The sequence below is a fragment of the Lacerta agilis genome, chromosome 2 (assembly GCF_009819535.1).
Source record: "Lacerta agilis isolate rLacAgi1 chromosome 2, rLacAgi1.pri, whole genome shotgun sequence".
In the NCBI taxonomy this organism is placed as follows: Eukaryota; Metazoa; Chordata; class Lepidosauria; order Squamata; family Lacertidae; genus Lacerta; species Lacerta agilis.
Genome location: NC_046313.1, coordinates 100,846,854 through 100,861,736, shown reverse-complemented (window position 1 = coordinate 100,861,736; position 14,883 = coordinate 100,846,854). Strand labels below are relative to the sequence as shown.

Below are 14,883 nucleotides of genomic sequence, written 5' to 3'. Positions count from 1 at the left end.
GTTGGCCTGGACAGGGGGAGTTGCTTGGGGATGTTTCACTACTGCTTCTGGTTTATTTCAAATAGTTTCCATTGTTCGTAGTGCCACCCAGGCTATAAATAAAAATGCAAACAGCCTATAATTTTTGACACAGTCTCTGAGAGATTCTCACACCAGTAACACTTATTATTTATAAGTGATGTGCTCCTTACCGGAGCTATGATGAGTGCCCATGACTGCTGGATGGATCACTGATCAATGCGTTCTACGTTGGCTATCAAGATACCTCAATGCAGGCTTCAAGGAAGGAAACCAATGTGCAAAATGAACATTCAAGCCCTTCAAGATCCTATTAAGTGGGATTGCTTCCAAATTACTCTTAAGGACCACCAGTTTCGAAGCAACATCAACTTCGTTGGACTGGTCATGTTGTGCCGATGCCTGATTATCGTCTTCCAAAGCAACTACTCTATTCCTAACTCAAGAATAGAAAGTGAAATACTGGTAGACAACAAAAGAGGTTTAAAGACTCTTTCAAGACAAAACTTTAAAAATGTAGGATAAACACGGACAATTGTGAAACACTGGCCTGCGAGCGCTCCAATTGGAGAACAGCCTTTGGAGAACAGTCATGGGCTTTGAAGATGCTCAAACTCAGGACAAAAGGGAAACATGCTAAGAGGAAGGCACATTTGGCAAACCCTCACCGTGACCAATTCCCGCCCAGAAACCTATGTCCTCACTGTGGAAGGACGTGTGGATACAGAATTGGCCTCCACAGTCACTTACAGGCTCGCTGTTAAGACTGTTCATGAAAGACAATCTTACTCAGCTACAACTGATCACTAAAGAAGAAGAAGATTTATATTCCATCTTTTCCCCTGACAGGGACTCCAGTCCAAGTGGCTTACAGATAAAACAGGACCAGCTAAAAACATAGGGATGAGGAAAACAACAACAAAAAACTACAACAATTAAGCATTGATAGATTTAAAACTACAAATATAGTTTCCAAAAATGTCTGTTACGTCACAAAAGACTCCTGAGTAAGCTTGGCACCCATGGAACAAGGGGTGAAGTACTCTTGTAGGTTAGGAATTGGTTAAGTAGCAAAAACCAGAAAGCAGGAATAAATGTAGAAATGTAGAAGGTGGAGTTTCCCCAAGAAACTGTATTGGGACCTGTGCTTTTAACTTTTTCATATATCATTTAGAGTGAGGGGTGAGCAGTGAGGTAGCCAAGTTTGCTAATGACACTCGGTTGTCCAGGTCCATTATAACAGAGATTGCAAAGAGCTCCGAAGGACCTTTTCAAATAGGCAGTAAAGCAACAAATGCAATTCATCATGTCCACCTGTGCATACAGACAACATACCTAGTAGCTGCCATTTTAGACTCTAGGTTATCATGCAAAGGCATGCAGAATTGCAAACCTCATGAGAAGAGAAGAATCCCTAGAAAAGACCCTGATGTTGGGAAAGATGGAGGGCACAAGGAGAAGGGGACGACAGAGGATGAGATGGTTGGACAGTGTTCTTGAAGCTACTAACATGAGTTTGGCCAAACTGCGAGAGGCAGTGAAGGATAGGCGTGCCTGGCGTGCTCTGGTCCATGGGGTCACGAAGAGTCGGACACGACTGAACGACTGAACAACAACAACAACAACATATACAAAAAAATGCTATGACCCGTGTGTGTTTTCAAAGGCTACATATGTATATACAGCTTAGGGATACAATCCTAGGGCATAGCTGTCAACGTTTCCCTTTTCTTGCGAGTAATCCTATTCAGAATAAGGGAATTTCACTTAAAAAAGGGAAAAGTTGACAGATATACTAAGGGGTTATTGGGTTGCCGTTTTTATTTTGATTTTGTTCTGTGAACCGCCCTAAGACCTCCAGGCATAGGGCAGTATATAAGTTGAATTATTATTAATAAAAATGATAAGAATACCCATTTGCCAGGCAGTAAACTACATTGAATTCAACAGGACTTACTTCTGAGTAGACATGGCTATGACAATGTGGTGTAAGAAACTAATTATGGCGCAAGCCTCAGTAGAGCTGATGAAAAGCTTATGCCATTAAAAAAACCAACTGTGTTTTAAAGTGCCCAAAGACTCGACAATATCAAAGGTGTCAGAATCCCACTCCTACGATTCCCATCCCGGCTTTGGCTTCACCCGGAAGTCAGTCTATATTATAGTTCTATGTTTATTTTCTATCATGACATCACATCCTGGAAAAACCGGGCGGACTTCCCCCCTCCCCCGCCCTCCTCGAAAGGATTTCGGAGTCGCCGGCGCCTGCGGTCGCCATGGAGACGCTCGAGAGCCGCCTGTCTGTCTCCGAGACCCTGGAGGCCTTGAACGCTGTTCTCCGAGGAAAGGCCGTGGTCGGTGCTCGCGGCCCGGTCTGGTTCAAGGAGAGCAGCGCCCGGAACTTACGTAGCAGGGATTTCCTGGCTCCGCAGGCTGCCCTGATGGCGATGTTCGCGGACGGACAGGTAAGGGGGCGTGTCCTTCGCGAAAAGGGGGCGGGGCTGCCTTGCCTGTACTGTGTCTCCATTTATTGGTATGCAGATACAGGTGGGTAGCCGTGTTGGTCTGCCATAGTCAAAACAAAATAAAAAGTTCCTTCCAGTAGCACCTTAGAGACCGACTAAGTTTGTTCTTGGTATGAGCTTTCGTGTGCATGCACACTTCTTCAGATACCACTCATACCAAGAACAAACTTAGTTGGTCTCTAAGGTGCTACTGGAAGGAACTTTTTCTTTATTTTTTATTTTGTTTTGGTATGCAGATACTGTAGTTAGCTCCACTGTGAGGTACCTGCCACCTCCAGCTGTTAGGTGGTGCTTTGTGATTTACTATCATTATTATTCTTGCATTCCAGGGGGTTGGACTAGATGACCCTAGGGGGGCTTGTACAACTCTTACAATTCTATGGTAATAACAACAACAATAATAATTAATAATTTATTATTTATACCCCACCCATCTGGCTGGGTTTCCCCAGCCACTCTGGGTGACTTCTAACAGAATATTAGGTAAAGATAAAGGGACCCCTGACCATTAGGTCCAGTTGTGGACAACTCTGGGGTTGCGGCACTCATCTTGCTTTACTGGCTAAGGGAGCCGACGTACAGCTTCCAGGTCATGTGGCCGGCATGACTAAGCCGCTTCTGGCGAACCAGAGCAGCGCACGGAAACGGCGTTTACCTTCCCGCCGGAGTGGTACCTATTTATCTACTTGCACTTTTGACGTGCTTTCGAACTGCTAGGTTGCCAGGAGCTCACCCCGTTGCAGGGATTCGAACCGCCAACCTTCTGATCAGGAAGCCCTAGGCTCTGTGGTTTAACTCACAGCACCACCCGTGTGCCCAATATTAAAAAAAAACCACACACAATAAAACATCAGACATTAAAAACTTCCCTAAACAGGGCTGCCTTCAGATGTCTTCTTAAAGTCAGATAGTTGTTTATTTCCTTGACATCTAATGGGAGGCCGTTCCACAGGGCGGGCACCACCACCAAGAAGGCCCTCTGCCTGGTTCCCTGTAGTTTCACTTCTCGCAGTGAGGGAACTGCCAGAAAGCCCTCAGCACTGGACCTCAGTGTCTGGGCTGAACGATGGGGGTAGAGACGTAGTATATCCTTCAGGTATATTGAGCCGAGTCTGTTTAGGGCTTTAAAGGTCAGCACCAACACTTATCATTGCATGTTTTATTTATACTCCTCTTTCCACGTATCTTAGACATGACTTGACTGGAGAAGTCACCTACTAATTATTTACCTGCAGCAGATTATTTTAGTGAGCTAGAGACCAGGTTTTAAAATGTTACCCGCAGCATTTTAGCTTAAAAAGCCCAATTTATTTTAAGAAATCTAACTACATGGTGAACTGCTTTGTTTCTGCTCCTGAACAGCCCAAACCAGGAGGAAGCCGACGCTCCTTGACTCTTCTGCCTTTTCTTATATCGCAACAGGTTCCCGATGGCGTTGCTGAGAGTGTGTCTTCACTTAAACGCCCAGGTTTGCCACCCATCCGGAGTTGCCAAAAGAGCCCAGCTGGGTTGACTGTGCAGTTAGAGAGGCCTGCTGTCTTTGAGCAGATCCTGAAAGCCATTCCTGTGTATGCAGAGCCCCCTCACACAGCCCACGGGCACAGCATCCTCCTGAACTGTGTGCCCCTGCACGGATGCAAGGGCCTGAACTCGCTGAGTTTGAGTCACCTGAGAGCCATCCTGGTTACTGACCACCTCGCAGGCACACTCCGAGCTCAAGGGTTAGTAGATGCAACTAGAATGGACCTATTCTAATTGTCAATCACGGATCCAGAAACATGTGTGGCTTTCTTATTTGTTTATTACAACTTTAAACACAATGAGAAGTAGATGCAACAGTGTTCAGTGGGGCTGACTTCTAAGTAGGCATGCAGACGATTGCAGCATTAATTTGTCCTCCCCACAGTTCAAAGCTGGTTATATAGCTGTGAATGTGCCTTGTCCTGGAGAGAACAATATTGTCCTTTCTAGGACTTCAGCAACACTCTGAGAATCTTACCTGTTTTTAAGAGAGCTCTGGGTTCTAGCCTTCATTTCTGCGGAGAAGTTCAGATTTGGAAAGCAGTGCTCTACCGTCAACGCTTTAAATACAGCACTCAGGTCATCAGCCCATACTGGACCTTTAGCTGTTCTTTGAGTAGAATATGGAGAGTTTTTCTTCTGCTCACTTTGGCGGTTGCATGGCCAATGTTCTGTGTGGTTCTTTGCCTTTCAGGGCGGACGTACACCTGGTCCCATCTTCGGTTGATGAGGAAATCCATAGATTCCTGCATCGGCTACGAGTTGAGTGGCCTTCAGGTTTGGAAGCCTCCCAAAGCCCTGAGGATATTCTAGCCATGAAGGAAAACCTTCGCCAATGTTCTCATGCCACTTTTGACCAGACGGAGCAGAATGGAGTTGTGTGCAAAGTACACTTGAAAGGGTTCCTTGAGGAGCAGCAGGAAGACTTGGAGGGCTATGACCCTAATGTGGACGTCTTTCTTGGTAGGCACTTTATTTTATCATTTAAACAGATGCTTGCCTTATCCCTGAGACGGGGATCTTTTTGTATCTATCTTCACAACAATGTAGGTTGAGGATTGAGAAGATGACTTGCCAAGCTAATATGGGAGCCACTGTGGTGTGACACTTAGAGTGTTGGGCTAGGGGACCTGGGAGAAAAGCGTTTGAATTTTTGCTGAGTGACCTTGGGCCTGTCACTTTCTCTTAGCCTAACCTATATAAAATATAAATAAAATAATTGGAAACCCAGTCCAATGCTGTTATACCAAGTCTATTGACTTGACGGGTGTTTTTATCAAGGAAATAGCTGTGGCTGGATCATGGTTGAATTAGTTCCACTTGGTTGCACTAAGCCTTAGGAAACAAGAGCTCTGGAGCTGCAGAAGCAGGTAGAGCAGAAACTGAACACCCTTCACACAATATTTCCTGGGAGCCAGTGTGGCAATGTGGTTGAAGTGTTGGACTGGAACCTGGACCAGGGTTCAAGTGCTAACTCAGGCATGAAGATGTCTGGGTAACCTTGGGCCAGTTACTGACCCTCAGCCCAACCAACCTCACAAGGTTGTTGTGAGGATATAATGGGTTGGGGGCGCATGGGGACAACCATGTATCCCACCTTGAGTTGTCTGTAGGAAAGGTGAGGCTGGGGTGTTTTTGGGTGGTTTAGTGGGGGGTTGTTGCTGTTGGATTTTTTTTTTTTTGTATCTTCATTTTAGATTTTGTTGCGATTGGCGTGGAAATTTTTCAGCTTGGTTTTGTATTTTTAAAATTTATCGGATTATGGCTACTTTTGTTACGTTGTAGTTATGTCTTTTTTATATGTTGTAAACCACAGAGCCTAGGGCTTGCCGATTAGAAGGTCGCCGGTTCGAATCCCCGCAACGGGGTGAGCTCCCGTTGCTCAGTCCCTGCTCCTGCCAACCTAGCAGTTCGTAAGCACGTCAAAGTGCAAGTAGATAAATAGGTACCACTCTGTCGGGAAGGTAAACGGCGTTTCCGTGCGCTGCTCTGGTTCGCCAGAAGCGGCTTAGTCATGCTGGCCACATGACCCGGAAGCTGTACGCCGGCTCCCTCGGCCAGTAAAGCAAGATGAGCGCAGCAACCCCAGAGTCGTCCACGACTGGACCTAACGGTCAGGGGTCCCTTTACCCTTTACCTTTAAGCCACCTTGAGCATGGTTTGAACTGTGGAAAGGCAGCGTGCAAATAAAACTATGTATGCATGTATACATGTAGTAATAGTAATAATAATAATTTATTCCTTTTCAGTGACAGAGGAAAAGCTGCGCCATGTGGCTGAGCTGGAGCGTGTGGCCCTGCAGTGCACGGTGAGTAGACAGGGGGAAACCTTCAGCCAGGGGTGAACTGAGCAACCCTCTTGTGTGGTCTCTGCATCTCATGTGAGTTGTTGCTCTTCTGCAGGTGGTTGCACCAGAAAAAAGCTGCAGCATTGTGCATGTGGTGAGCAGCCAGGAGGCCTTCCAGCAGCAGAAGGTGGACTTGCTATTGAGGCTGTTAGCCCCACGAGTGCTTGCAGTTTCACAGGTGAAGAGGGCCCTTTCTTTCCAGGATGGCCTACAGTACAAGCTGTGTGTAAAGCTCTTCCTGCTACGTTGGGTTGCTGTGGGGCCAGATTGAGACCGTGGCTTAGGGGAAGGGACTTTTACCTTTGACCTCACTGCAGCCCCATTTGGAATTTCCTCCTCTGTTGTTGTTGTTGTTGTTTTAAGAGGGGAGGAAAGCTCCCATTTATGCCAATTGGGGAGCTTGCTTTCTGTTGCAAAAAGCTGGCACATGGTGGTTGCGGGCGACTAATGCTTTGTTATCTGTTTATTCCCTAGAAACACCTTGTCTGTGGGCCTGTCAAAGTCACTCGCTGTGCCTCTCCCATGGGCGCTCTTCAGTATTTCCAGTAAGTTACATTTCTCTGCCAGGACCCTTCCCACGCAGGACCCTTCCGCTTTGCTAATAACAATGGAGCGGTTATTTTTCCGCAAGGGCAAGCTGGTGATGAAAGCACACCTTTGCTTGCGCTTACCTTTTGGTCGCTCGTGGAAATCATTGCATTACAGCCGCTTGATAAGCAGCTGGTTTGCGGTGCTGTCTTAAGCACTCATTCTTGACTTTGGACAAACAGCTTTGTTTCCAGAGTCCTGAGTGTGGTGGGGCTCCTGGCATTGCGGTCCAAGCATTGGCCTGGGGAAGAATGCATTGAGAAGCTCTGCCGGTACTGAGCCTGCGCATGTGGGTGGGGCCTCTCTCCCCTCCTTTTTCCACCAGCACTAGTATTATTCAGCATTTGATTTTGCGCCCGTGGCACTTTAGGTATGACATGTTCTCTTTTCTGAGGGGCTGCAACATCTCCTTGCTTACAGGCTGCGTAACTCCCAGATGTATGAGGCTTCAGTGCTGAAATATGGAGACCTCTCTCAAGGTAAAGGTTTGTCTCTCTCTTCATTTGTTGCGTGCTGTTCTGTCTCCTTGTTTCTGCTTCTGGGAGGTTTAGATGTGTCCTACAGCTGGCACGTTGGGGGTTGTTCTTCCTATTATTCTGGGTTTCTTGCTCACTTCAGTTGGATGTCTTGATTTGGCATCTTTCCAAGACAGAGCTGTTCCACCTGGCCTGTGGGTTGGTTTCAGTTTAACCCTGATGTTTCATTATTTTGGTGTGATTGGTGGGCTACTTAAAAATGAGGCTGCAGTCTAAATTAAATGTTAAATTGTATTTTAATCTGTATTTTAATGAATTGTTTTATGTTTTTGTTGTGATTTTATTGGTGTTAGACGCCCTGAGCCTGGTTTGGCGGGGAAGGGTGGGGTATAAATAAAATTATTATTATTATTATTATTATTATTATTATTATTATTATTACTCTACCAGACTTTCCTTTCACCCTGTCGGATAGGGGAGCCGTAAGCGTTTCCTCCTGGGTGCCCCCCCAGCCCCCAAGTGGTCTCTTTCACCAAACACTCCAGTTCCACTGAGCTCCTTTTAAATATATTTATAAATCACTTACCTAACAAATTTATAGCCGTGCTTTCTCCTGCCACAAAGGAGTCGGTCAGAGCAGCTTACAAAAATGAAAGCAAACATTAAAACAACGGTTAACCCAATCACTGAAACACAAATTATCAAACTAAGAAACAGCAGCCAAAAGACAAGAGCCATTAAGTGGCAATAGAATCAAAAGCTTCTTTAAAAAAAGGAATGCTTTCAATTATCAATGGTTTTGTAACTGCCCGTCCTCCCCCCCCCCCGGCTTCCTTCCTTTAGACGACACCTGGACGGAAACAGTCGGCGTCTTGACATCAGCTGCCATCCGATTTGAGATGCTGAGCACGAACCATCGGAACCAGGTAAGCGGAGGAGCCCCTTTCAGGTGTGCTGCATTCGCAGTCAGGAGGCGATTGGGTTGGTCATGGGTGGAAGTGGCATGATTTCAGCTGCGTGGAACTGCTTTCTTTGGAAAACTCGTAAGGTTTATACTTGCGCTGCATTTAATGGTTCATGCCAGCATAAGACAAGGCTGCTGTATTGCAATGAAGAATGTAAGAGCCCTGCTAGATTTGGCGAAATGCCCATCTTGTCTTTATGTGTGCCGGTGGGAAACTCACAAGGTGCAACAGCTACCCTCCCCACTTCCAATTTCTAGCAACTGGTGTTTAGAGGCATACTGCCTTTGACAGAGGAGGTAGAAGATTGCCATTGTGGCTGGGCTCTACCGTCAGAGGCAGCACCTTTTGTGTGTGTGTGTGTGTGTGTGTGTGTGTGTGTGTGTTTATGTATTTTATCCTGAATATAAAATTCGTTGACAGGAGTTTTTAAGAGTTCATTGGCTGTGGGATACAGTTTCTATATATATCCCAGCTGTTGAATAACCAGAAGCGTTTAAACAGGCATGGCCAAACTTTGCCCTCCAGCTGTTTTGGGACTACAACTCCCATCATCCCTAGCTAACAAGACCAGTGGTCAGGGATGATGGGAATAGTAGTCCCCAAACAGCTGGAGGGCCAAGTTTGGCCATGCCTGGTTTAAAAGATGGATCACGCTTCTTGCTGTAGCCACTCCCTCACTTTACAGTCCCAAGTTACAGCAGCTGGGAAGGCCTCACTTGAAAACAAAACCAAACAAAACCAAACAAAACTAAACCCATAACCCATTTTTTAAACAGTAATTAGGTACACAGGTATGGGGACAGTGGACAGAGGCATTGCAACACTAGGGAGGGTAGATGAATTTGGGGACATATAGCAAACTGGCTTAGAGTGAATCGGAAGAATGAAACGGGCTACTTTGGGCCAAGGGAAGGGGTGGTGGTTATCATCACCCTGACAGATGTGGATGTGATGGGCCATTAATAAAGGACAGTTGCAAATGAACAGACAAAATTAGCCTTATGCAGGTGGATTTGTCAGAATCCCTCTTCCAGGAGGAGGGAGTCTGGGTTGGCCTGGGCAAGACCACCCATTCTGGAAAGTGGAGATAGATGATGGCCGGTGCTCCCTTCACTTTCATTCTTTGGAAAGGAGCACCTTGGTAGCTTGCAGGGGAGGCTAGGGCCTTCTTGGGAACAGGGCTAGACCTGACATTCTTCGCCTGCTCCCCACCCCACCCAGCATCATAGCTGTCAACTTGCCCTTTTTTGCGGGAAATTCCCTTATTTAGGGAAGCTTTTAATGTTTAATAGATTATTGTATTTTAGCATTCTGTTGGAAGCCACACAGAGTGGCTGGGGAAACCCAGCCAGAGGGGCGGGGTATAAATAACTAATAATAATAATAATAATAATAATAATAATAATAATTCCAGCGCCATTTCCCATTGCAAAAAAGGGGAAAGTTGACAGCTATGGCCGTTTCCCAATGCAAAAAAAAGGAAGGTTGACAGCTCTGCAGCATTGATGTTTGCATCATCCGCAGGTTCTCCTGGATGTGGAGGAGACCAGCATCTCCACCAAAGGGACCAAGAGTGGAGCCTTTGTGATGTACAACTGTGCTCGGCTGGCCACACTCTTTGAAACATACCAGCGGGCAGTAGAGCAAGGTGAGAGCCCTCCCCTCTTCACGCAGGCTGTGCTACAAAATTTTAAAGAAAGAAAAAAATCCTTCCTGTAGCACCTTAGAGACCAACTAAGTTTGTTACTGGTATGAGCTTTTGTGTGCATGCACACTTCTTCAGATACTTCAGGTGCTACTGGAAGGATTTTTAAAATGTTGTTTCGACTACGGCAGACCAACACAGCTACCTACCTGTAACTGGACTGTGCCACGTCGGCCATGATTCTGTGAATTGGTTGACGATTCTAGGTCTTCCCTGAGAGGCTGGACCAGTACTTAAGTCGCGTGATCCAGGATTCAAGGAAACAACTTGCTTGTGGCTCTGTTGCGCGTCATGCTCGTGGGGCCCCGTCGGTCCTGGGACTAGGAGCAGCCAACCTGCCGTGGCTGTTATCATAATGAGTTTTCTGGAGGAGGGAGGGTCCCTTGCATTGGCCAGTGATTTGTAGCAGATGGCCAGAAACTATGAATCTCCTTGGCTTGGTTAAAAGCATTCAGAAAGGTACCCGATATTAAAACGTTCGCCATATGTGGAATTTTGACACTTTCCCCTTTCATACACCCACACCCCCATGACTACAGAGGCAGACTTTGAAACTTGTACGCAGTGCCTCCTAGACTTAGAAACCAGAAGGGCAAAGTGGTGGCTCTAGCGGTTGAGGGATGGTGTACCCACACACTCTGGGCTGCCTTCAGCTCGTTTCTACTGAGCGTAGACCTGCTGGAATCAGTGAACCTAGGTTGGTCAAGTCTATTAACTGAGCGTAGACCTGCTGGAATCAGTGAACCTAGGTTGGTCAAGTCTATTAACTTCAGATCTACTCTTGAGCAGAGCTCGCATTGCCTATAACCCTTTATGTCTTTCTCCACGGCCCAAGCTCCTTTCCCCTTTTACGCATCCTGTTTATTGCTGCTCTCCCAAATGCCACGTAGCCCTTTATTTTGCCCTTTAGAACTCCTGAACGTTGCAGCTTCCCCACTCACTTTTTAGTTGCAGTTGGGATTAATTACAAAACAAAACAAAAAAACAAAATAAGAAAACTGAGCAAATTTAGGAATGTTGGTTTAATCTGCATGGCTCTCTGTAACTGGCAGGTTTGGAGTTTTGCTGCAGGAAATGTGAATCCCTCGGTATGGCTATCATTGCATCCCCCGAAAGGCCTAAGATGCCCCTATGGTAACAAATTTCTCCCATCCAATTCCAGGTCTGTACCCAGCCTTTCCTCAACCTTCAGAGCTGAACTATGCATCTCTCAGGGAAGAGGTAAACAAAAGAATACAGCTGGCGAACATTTTAGGCACATCCAATTGATGCGTGATTTTCAATGTGTGGGCCCTTTTGGACCTGGAAGAAGGCAGAATGGGGGTAGGGGGCATTTATACACGCTCAGCTGACAAGCTGACAATGGAATCCCTGTGTGAAATGGTCACCACCTGCACAACGATCCAGGCCTGCAGGGCTGCTCCTATATATATATAGGATCAGCTGGATTTGTTGGGAACACAAACATCATTTGGCAAGTTGAGCCAAGTTAGGGCAACTGATAGAAAGGATGGAGGAGGGTCTAAAATATGCAGAGCCAGCCCACCCATGAAGCGGGGTGAAGCTAACCGCTTCAGGAAGCGGTTTCCCTACAGACGCTCTGTGCTGCCCCCCACAGAAGCAACCCAGGTAAGGGAGGCTTTGGCAGCAGCAGAGCAGCTGAGTACAGTGGTACCTCAGGATACGTACTTAATTGGTTCCGGGGTGCCGTTTGTAACCCGAAAAGTACACAACCCGAAAATCATGTTTTGCACATGCGCGAACTGTGCAGACCGCTTCTGCGCATGCGCAGATCGCACGCACGCCGAAAAACACTTCCAGGTTACCGGAATACATAATCCGAAAATATGTAAGCTGAAGCGGACATAACCCGAGGTACCACTGTATTCCACTACCCATCTTTGCTGCCCCTAGCGAATCTTAGCCCCCCAGCCTGGTAGGGTGGCAAGGCTTTGCAAGGGCTTTTCCTCAAAGGGAAGCCCTTGCAGAGCCTCACGCCCTCCCAGCATTGTGGGTGCAGTAGCAAGGTGTATTGCCTTCGGTGCCAAAACGTCTCAGGGGGCCCCTGAAAATGAAAACATTATATTGTCCAAACTTTCTGCTACAAAACAGGCCTCAAGACACCTGCCTTGCACAAATCAGCTCACAGAATCCAGACCGCCGTGTGCTGCAGAGAGCGCTTCTGTGCCACTGTCAGGTGCTTGTACTTATTGTGTCCGAAATCTCATTGCTTGGTTCCCTTCTTGCTGATTAACAAACTGGGGGATGAGTATAGGTCTAATGATGATTTCGACTACAGCCCCTATCGGCCCCAGCAATCACGGCCAGTGGTCAAGGATGATGGGGGTCGTAGTCCAAAACATCTGGTTGGGGAAGGCTGGCCTACTGAGACTCCCAGGTTTCTTCTCTTTCTGCAGGGCGAGTGGCTTTTGTTGTTCAACAGTATCCTGCCTTTCCACGAGATCCTGAGCCAAGTGATGCAGGTGCCCATCTCCAGCGCTGGGCTCAGAGTCACAGCCAGCACGGAGGTGGTGAGCTGAGTTTTCAGATATTGTGAGGTGGGGCTGTTGTGCTGCCTTCCCCCCTCCCCTTTATGGTGTGCCCATAGGTGAATCTGGCATCGCTCCGCTTTGTGTTGCAGATTTGCAAGTTCCTGATCCAGCTGAGCATGGACTTCAGTTCCTACTACAACCGGGTGCATATCCTAGGGGTAAGTGCTCTGGGAGGAGAGTCGCTGGGGTATACATTGAGTTGCAAGTCCACACCGCATCGGCTCAGGCCCTCTCCACACAATGAACATCTCACCTGAAAGGTGCATTTGCTACAAGTCTGGTAAACTTGTAATAGGCTCGCTTTGAAATATACTGATCTTGAATCCTCACATCTGGATTCAAGGCTCGGCTTTGTAGAGTTGCGAAGCCTAGGGAGCGGTTTGTCAGTTCCAGACTTCGTATGCCAGAACATGTCTCGAGTTCTGTCCACCTGCAGACTGCTCTTTGGCAGCTATTTCGCTCCTCCTTTAAGCCAGGAAACTGAAATTTAACGGTGGTTTCCTGTTGTGTCTGAACTTGGAACTACAGTTAATGATTTCCAAATAAGCCGCAATCTGTAACCCATCTTAGAGCAGCTTCACATCTCTGCTTGCTTAGAAACCATCAATCATAGTTTCCTGGTTCGGACAGAACAGGAAGCTATGGTGAACTTTGGCTTCCTTGTTTGTTTAACCATTTTCATAAAGGGAAGAGTGAGGGGCAGCTTGGGCATAACCTGGCATATTTTATTTATTTCTGAGCCAGGCGGCTGTGTTGGCAACTTCAGTCATCCATGCCAAGGCTGCACTATACCTAGTGAAGAAAAGAAGCCTTGCTCTATTTTATATCCTCTGCGTATTATTATTATTATTATTATTATTATTATTTGCAAGAATCGTGGTAAAGAGGAAGGTAGTTTTGGAGCAGAAGGCTCCTGAGCACTCCTGTTCCCACCACGTGAAGCTCATTTCTGAAGCTTTGCAAACTAGAAGCTTCCATTTAGGATGTACTAACATTTTCAAAACGTTGACTAAGGTGAAGAGTTAGACAAAAGGACCGGCTTTCTGAGCCTAAAGCCACAAGTGTAATTTGCCTTTCTGAGTGAGAGTGACAGGCATCAATTTAATAGCTCAGAGTCAGCTGATGCCGTCACCGACACCACTGTCACAGCGTAGAAAGCTATCAATAACATAATACCTGGCACATTAGCCTTCGTTCCCACAAAATTCAGGTCTACACAGCGCCCTCTGCATGATGAAGGTGGCCCTGTCCATGGGCGCTAATGGAGAAATGCACCCATTAAGGGAGGGCACAAACCCGCCACTCAGCCCTCAGAGCACCGGAGGGTTGCACCAGGTCCCTGTGACGATCCTATTTTTGCTCCCCACAGGAACCACGTCCCCACTTATTCGGTCAGATGTTTGCCCGGTTGCAGCTGATGAGAGCAGTGAGAGAAGTGTTCTGCAGTGCCCTGGCCACCCTCCACTTGCCTCCTCTGAGCCAGATCTGAGCAAGACTGCAGGGGTGTGACTACAGGCAACCTGCAGCGGCCCTCCCATTGGCCAGCTCTCTTGCGAGGAGCAATGGACAGCGCAGTCACATGATCAAGAATGGGGAGAGCGCGTGCAGTACTGTTGCTGTTGGACAATCATCCATCACAGCTCAGCCTGGCCCGGATATATGCAGTGTTTTGGACTTGAAATCGCAATGCTGGAGAGGAGAGAGGGCACAGGCTTCGCCTACATTCCGGATGCTGGGGGCCTGCTGAAATTCTTTGTGGAGCCAAAGTTGAGACATTCCAGTTAGGAACATATAGACTAAAAGCTCCCCTGGGGGGGGGGAGGGCAGCACACAGGTTAAGCACTGTAGTGGTTGCACTGCTTTTACCCCTCCCATTTTGCTCACAGCGGGTCGAAGGCACAACAAAAGCGGGCATATGGGCAATCCGAAAGAAAGCACAGATGACGGGTGCAAATGGTGGTTCACTGGTTGTTTTTATTCTGTTCTGAGCTGACTGACGCCCCACCCCCATCTAGGCCATTTCCCCACCCGCATACGGAAAATCTTTGGCACCCCGTATCAGAAAAGAAAGTTTGCATAGCCTCACACAAACACAGGTGTCTTGTCTGCCGTTTGGGCAGAAGGCAAAGTTTTTGCTTAGAGCAGGGGGAGTTTGTTGTCCATTGCTGTTGCAAAGACTTGCTCCG

At 47.2% G+C, this 14,883-nt stretch overlaps 1 protein-coding gene across 1 annotated transcript; it reads left to right on the top strand.

Annotated features, from left to right (window-relative positions):
- The first annotated feature begins 2,261 nt into the window (after positions 1–2,261).
- Positions 2,262–14,493, top strand: DALRD3 (DALR anticodon binding domain containing 3). Its single transcript, XM_033141356.1, has 13 exons — positions 2,262–2,483; positions 3,966–4,264; positions 4,759–5,027; positions 6,314–6,372; positions 6,467–6,589; positions 6,886–6,956; positions 7,420–7,478; positions 8,319–8,401; positions 9,965–10,088; positions 11,308–11,366; positions 12,563–12,676; positions 12,787–12,855; positions 14,067–14,493. Exons 1-13 carry the CDS (start codon positions 2,295–2,297, stop codon positions 14,184–14,186), a joined length of 1,638 nt encoding a protein of 545 aa, XP_032997247.1. The 5' UTR covers positions 2,262–2,294; the 3' UTR covers positions 14,187–14,493.
- The last annotated feature ends 390 nt before the right edge of the window (positions 14,494–14,883 follow it).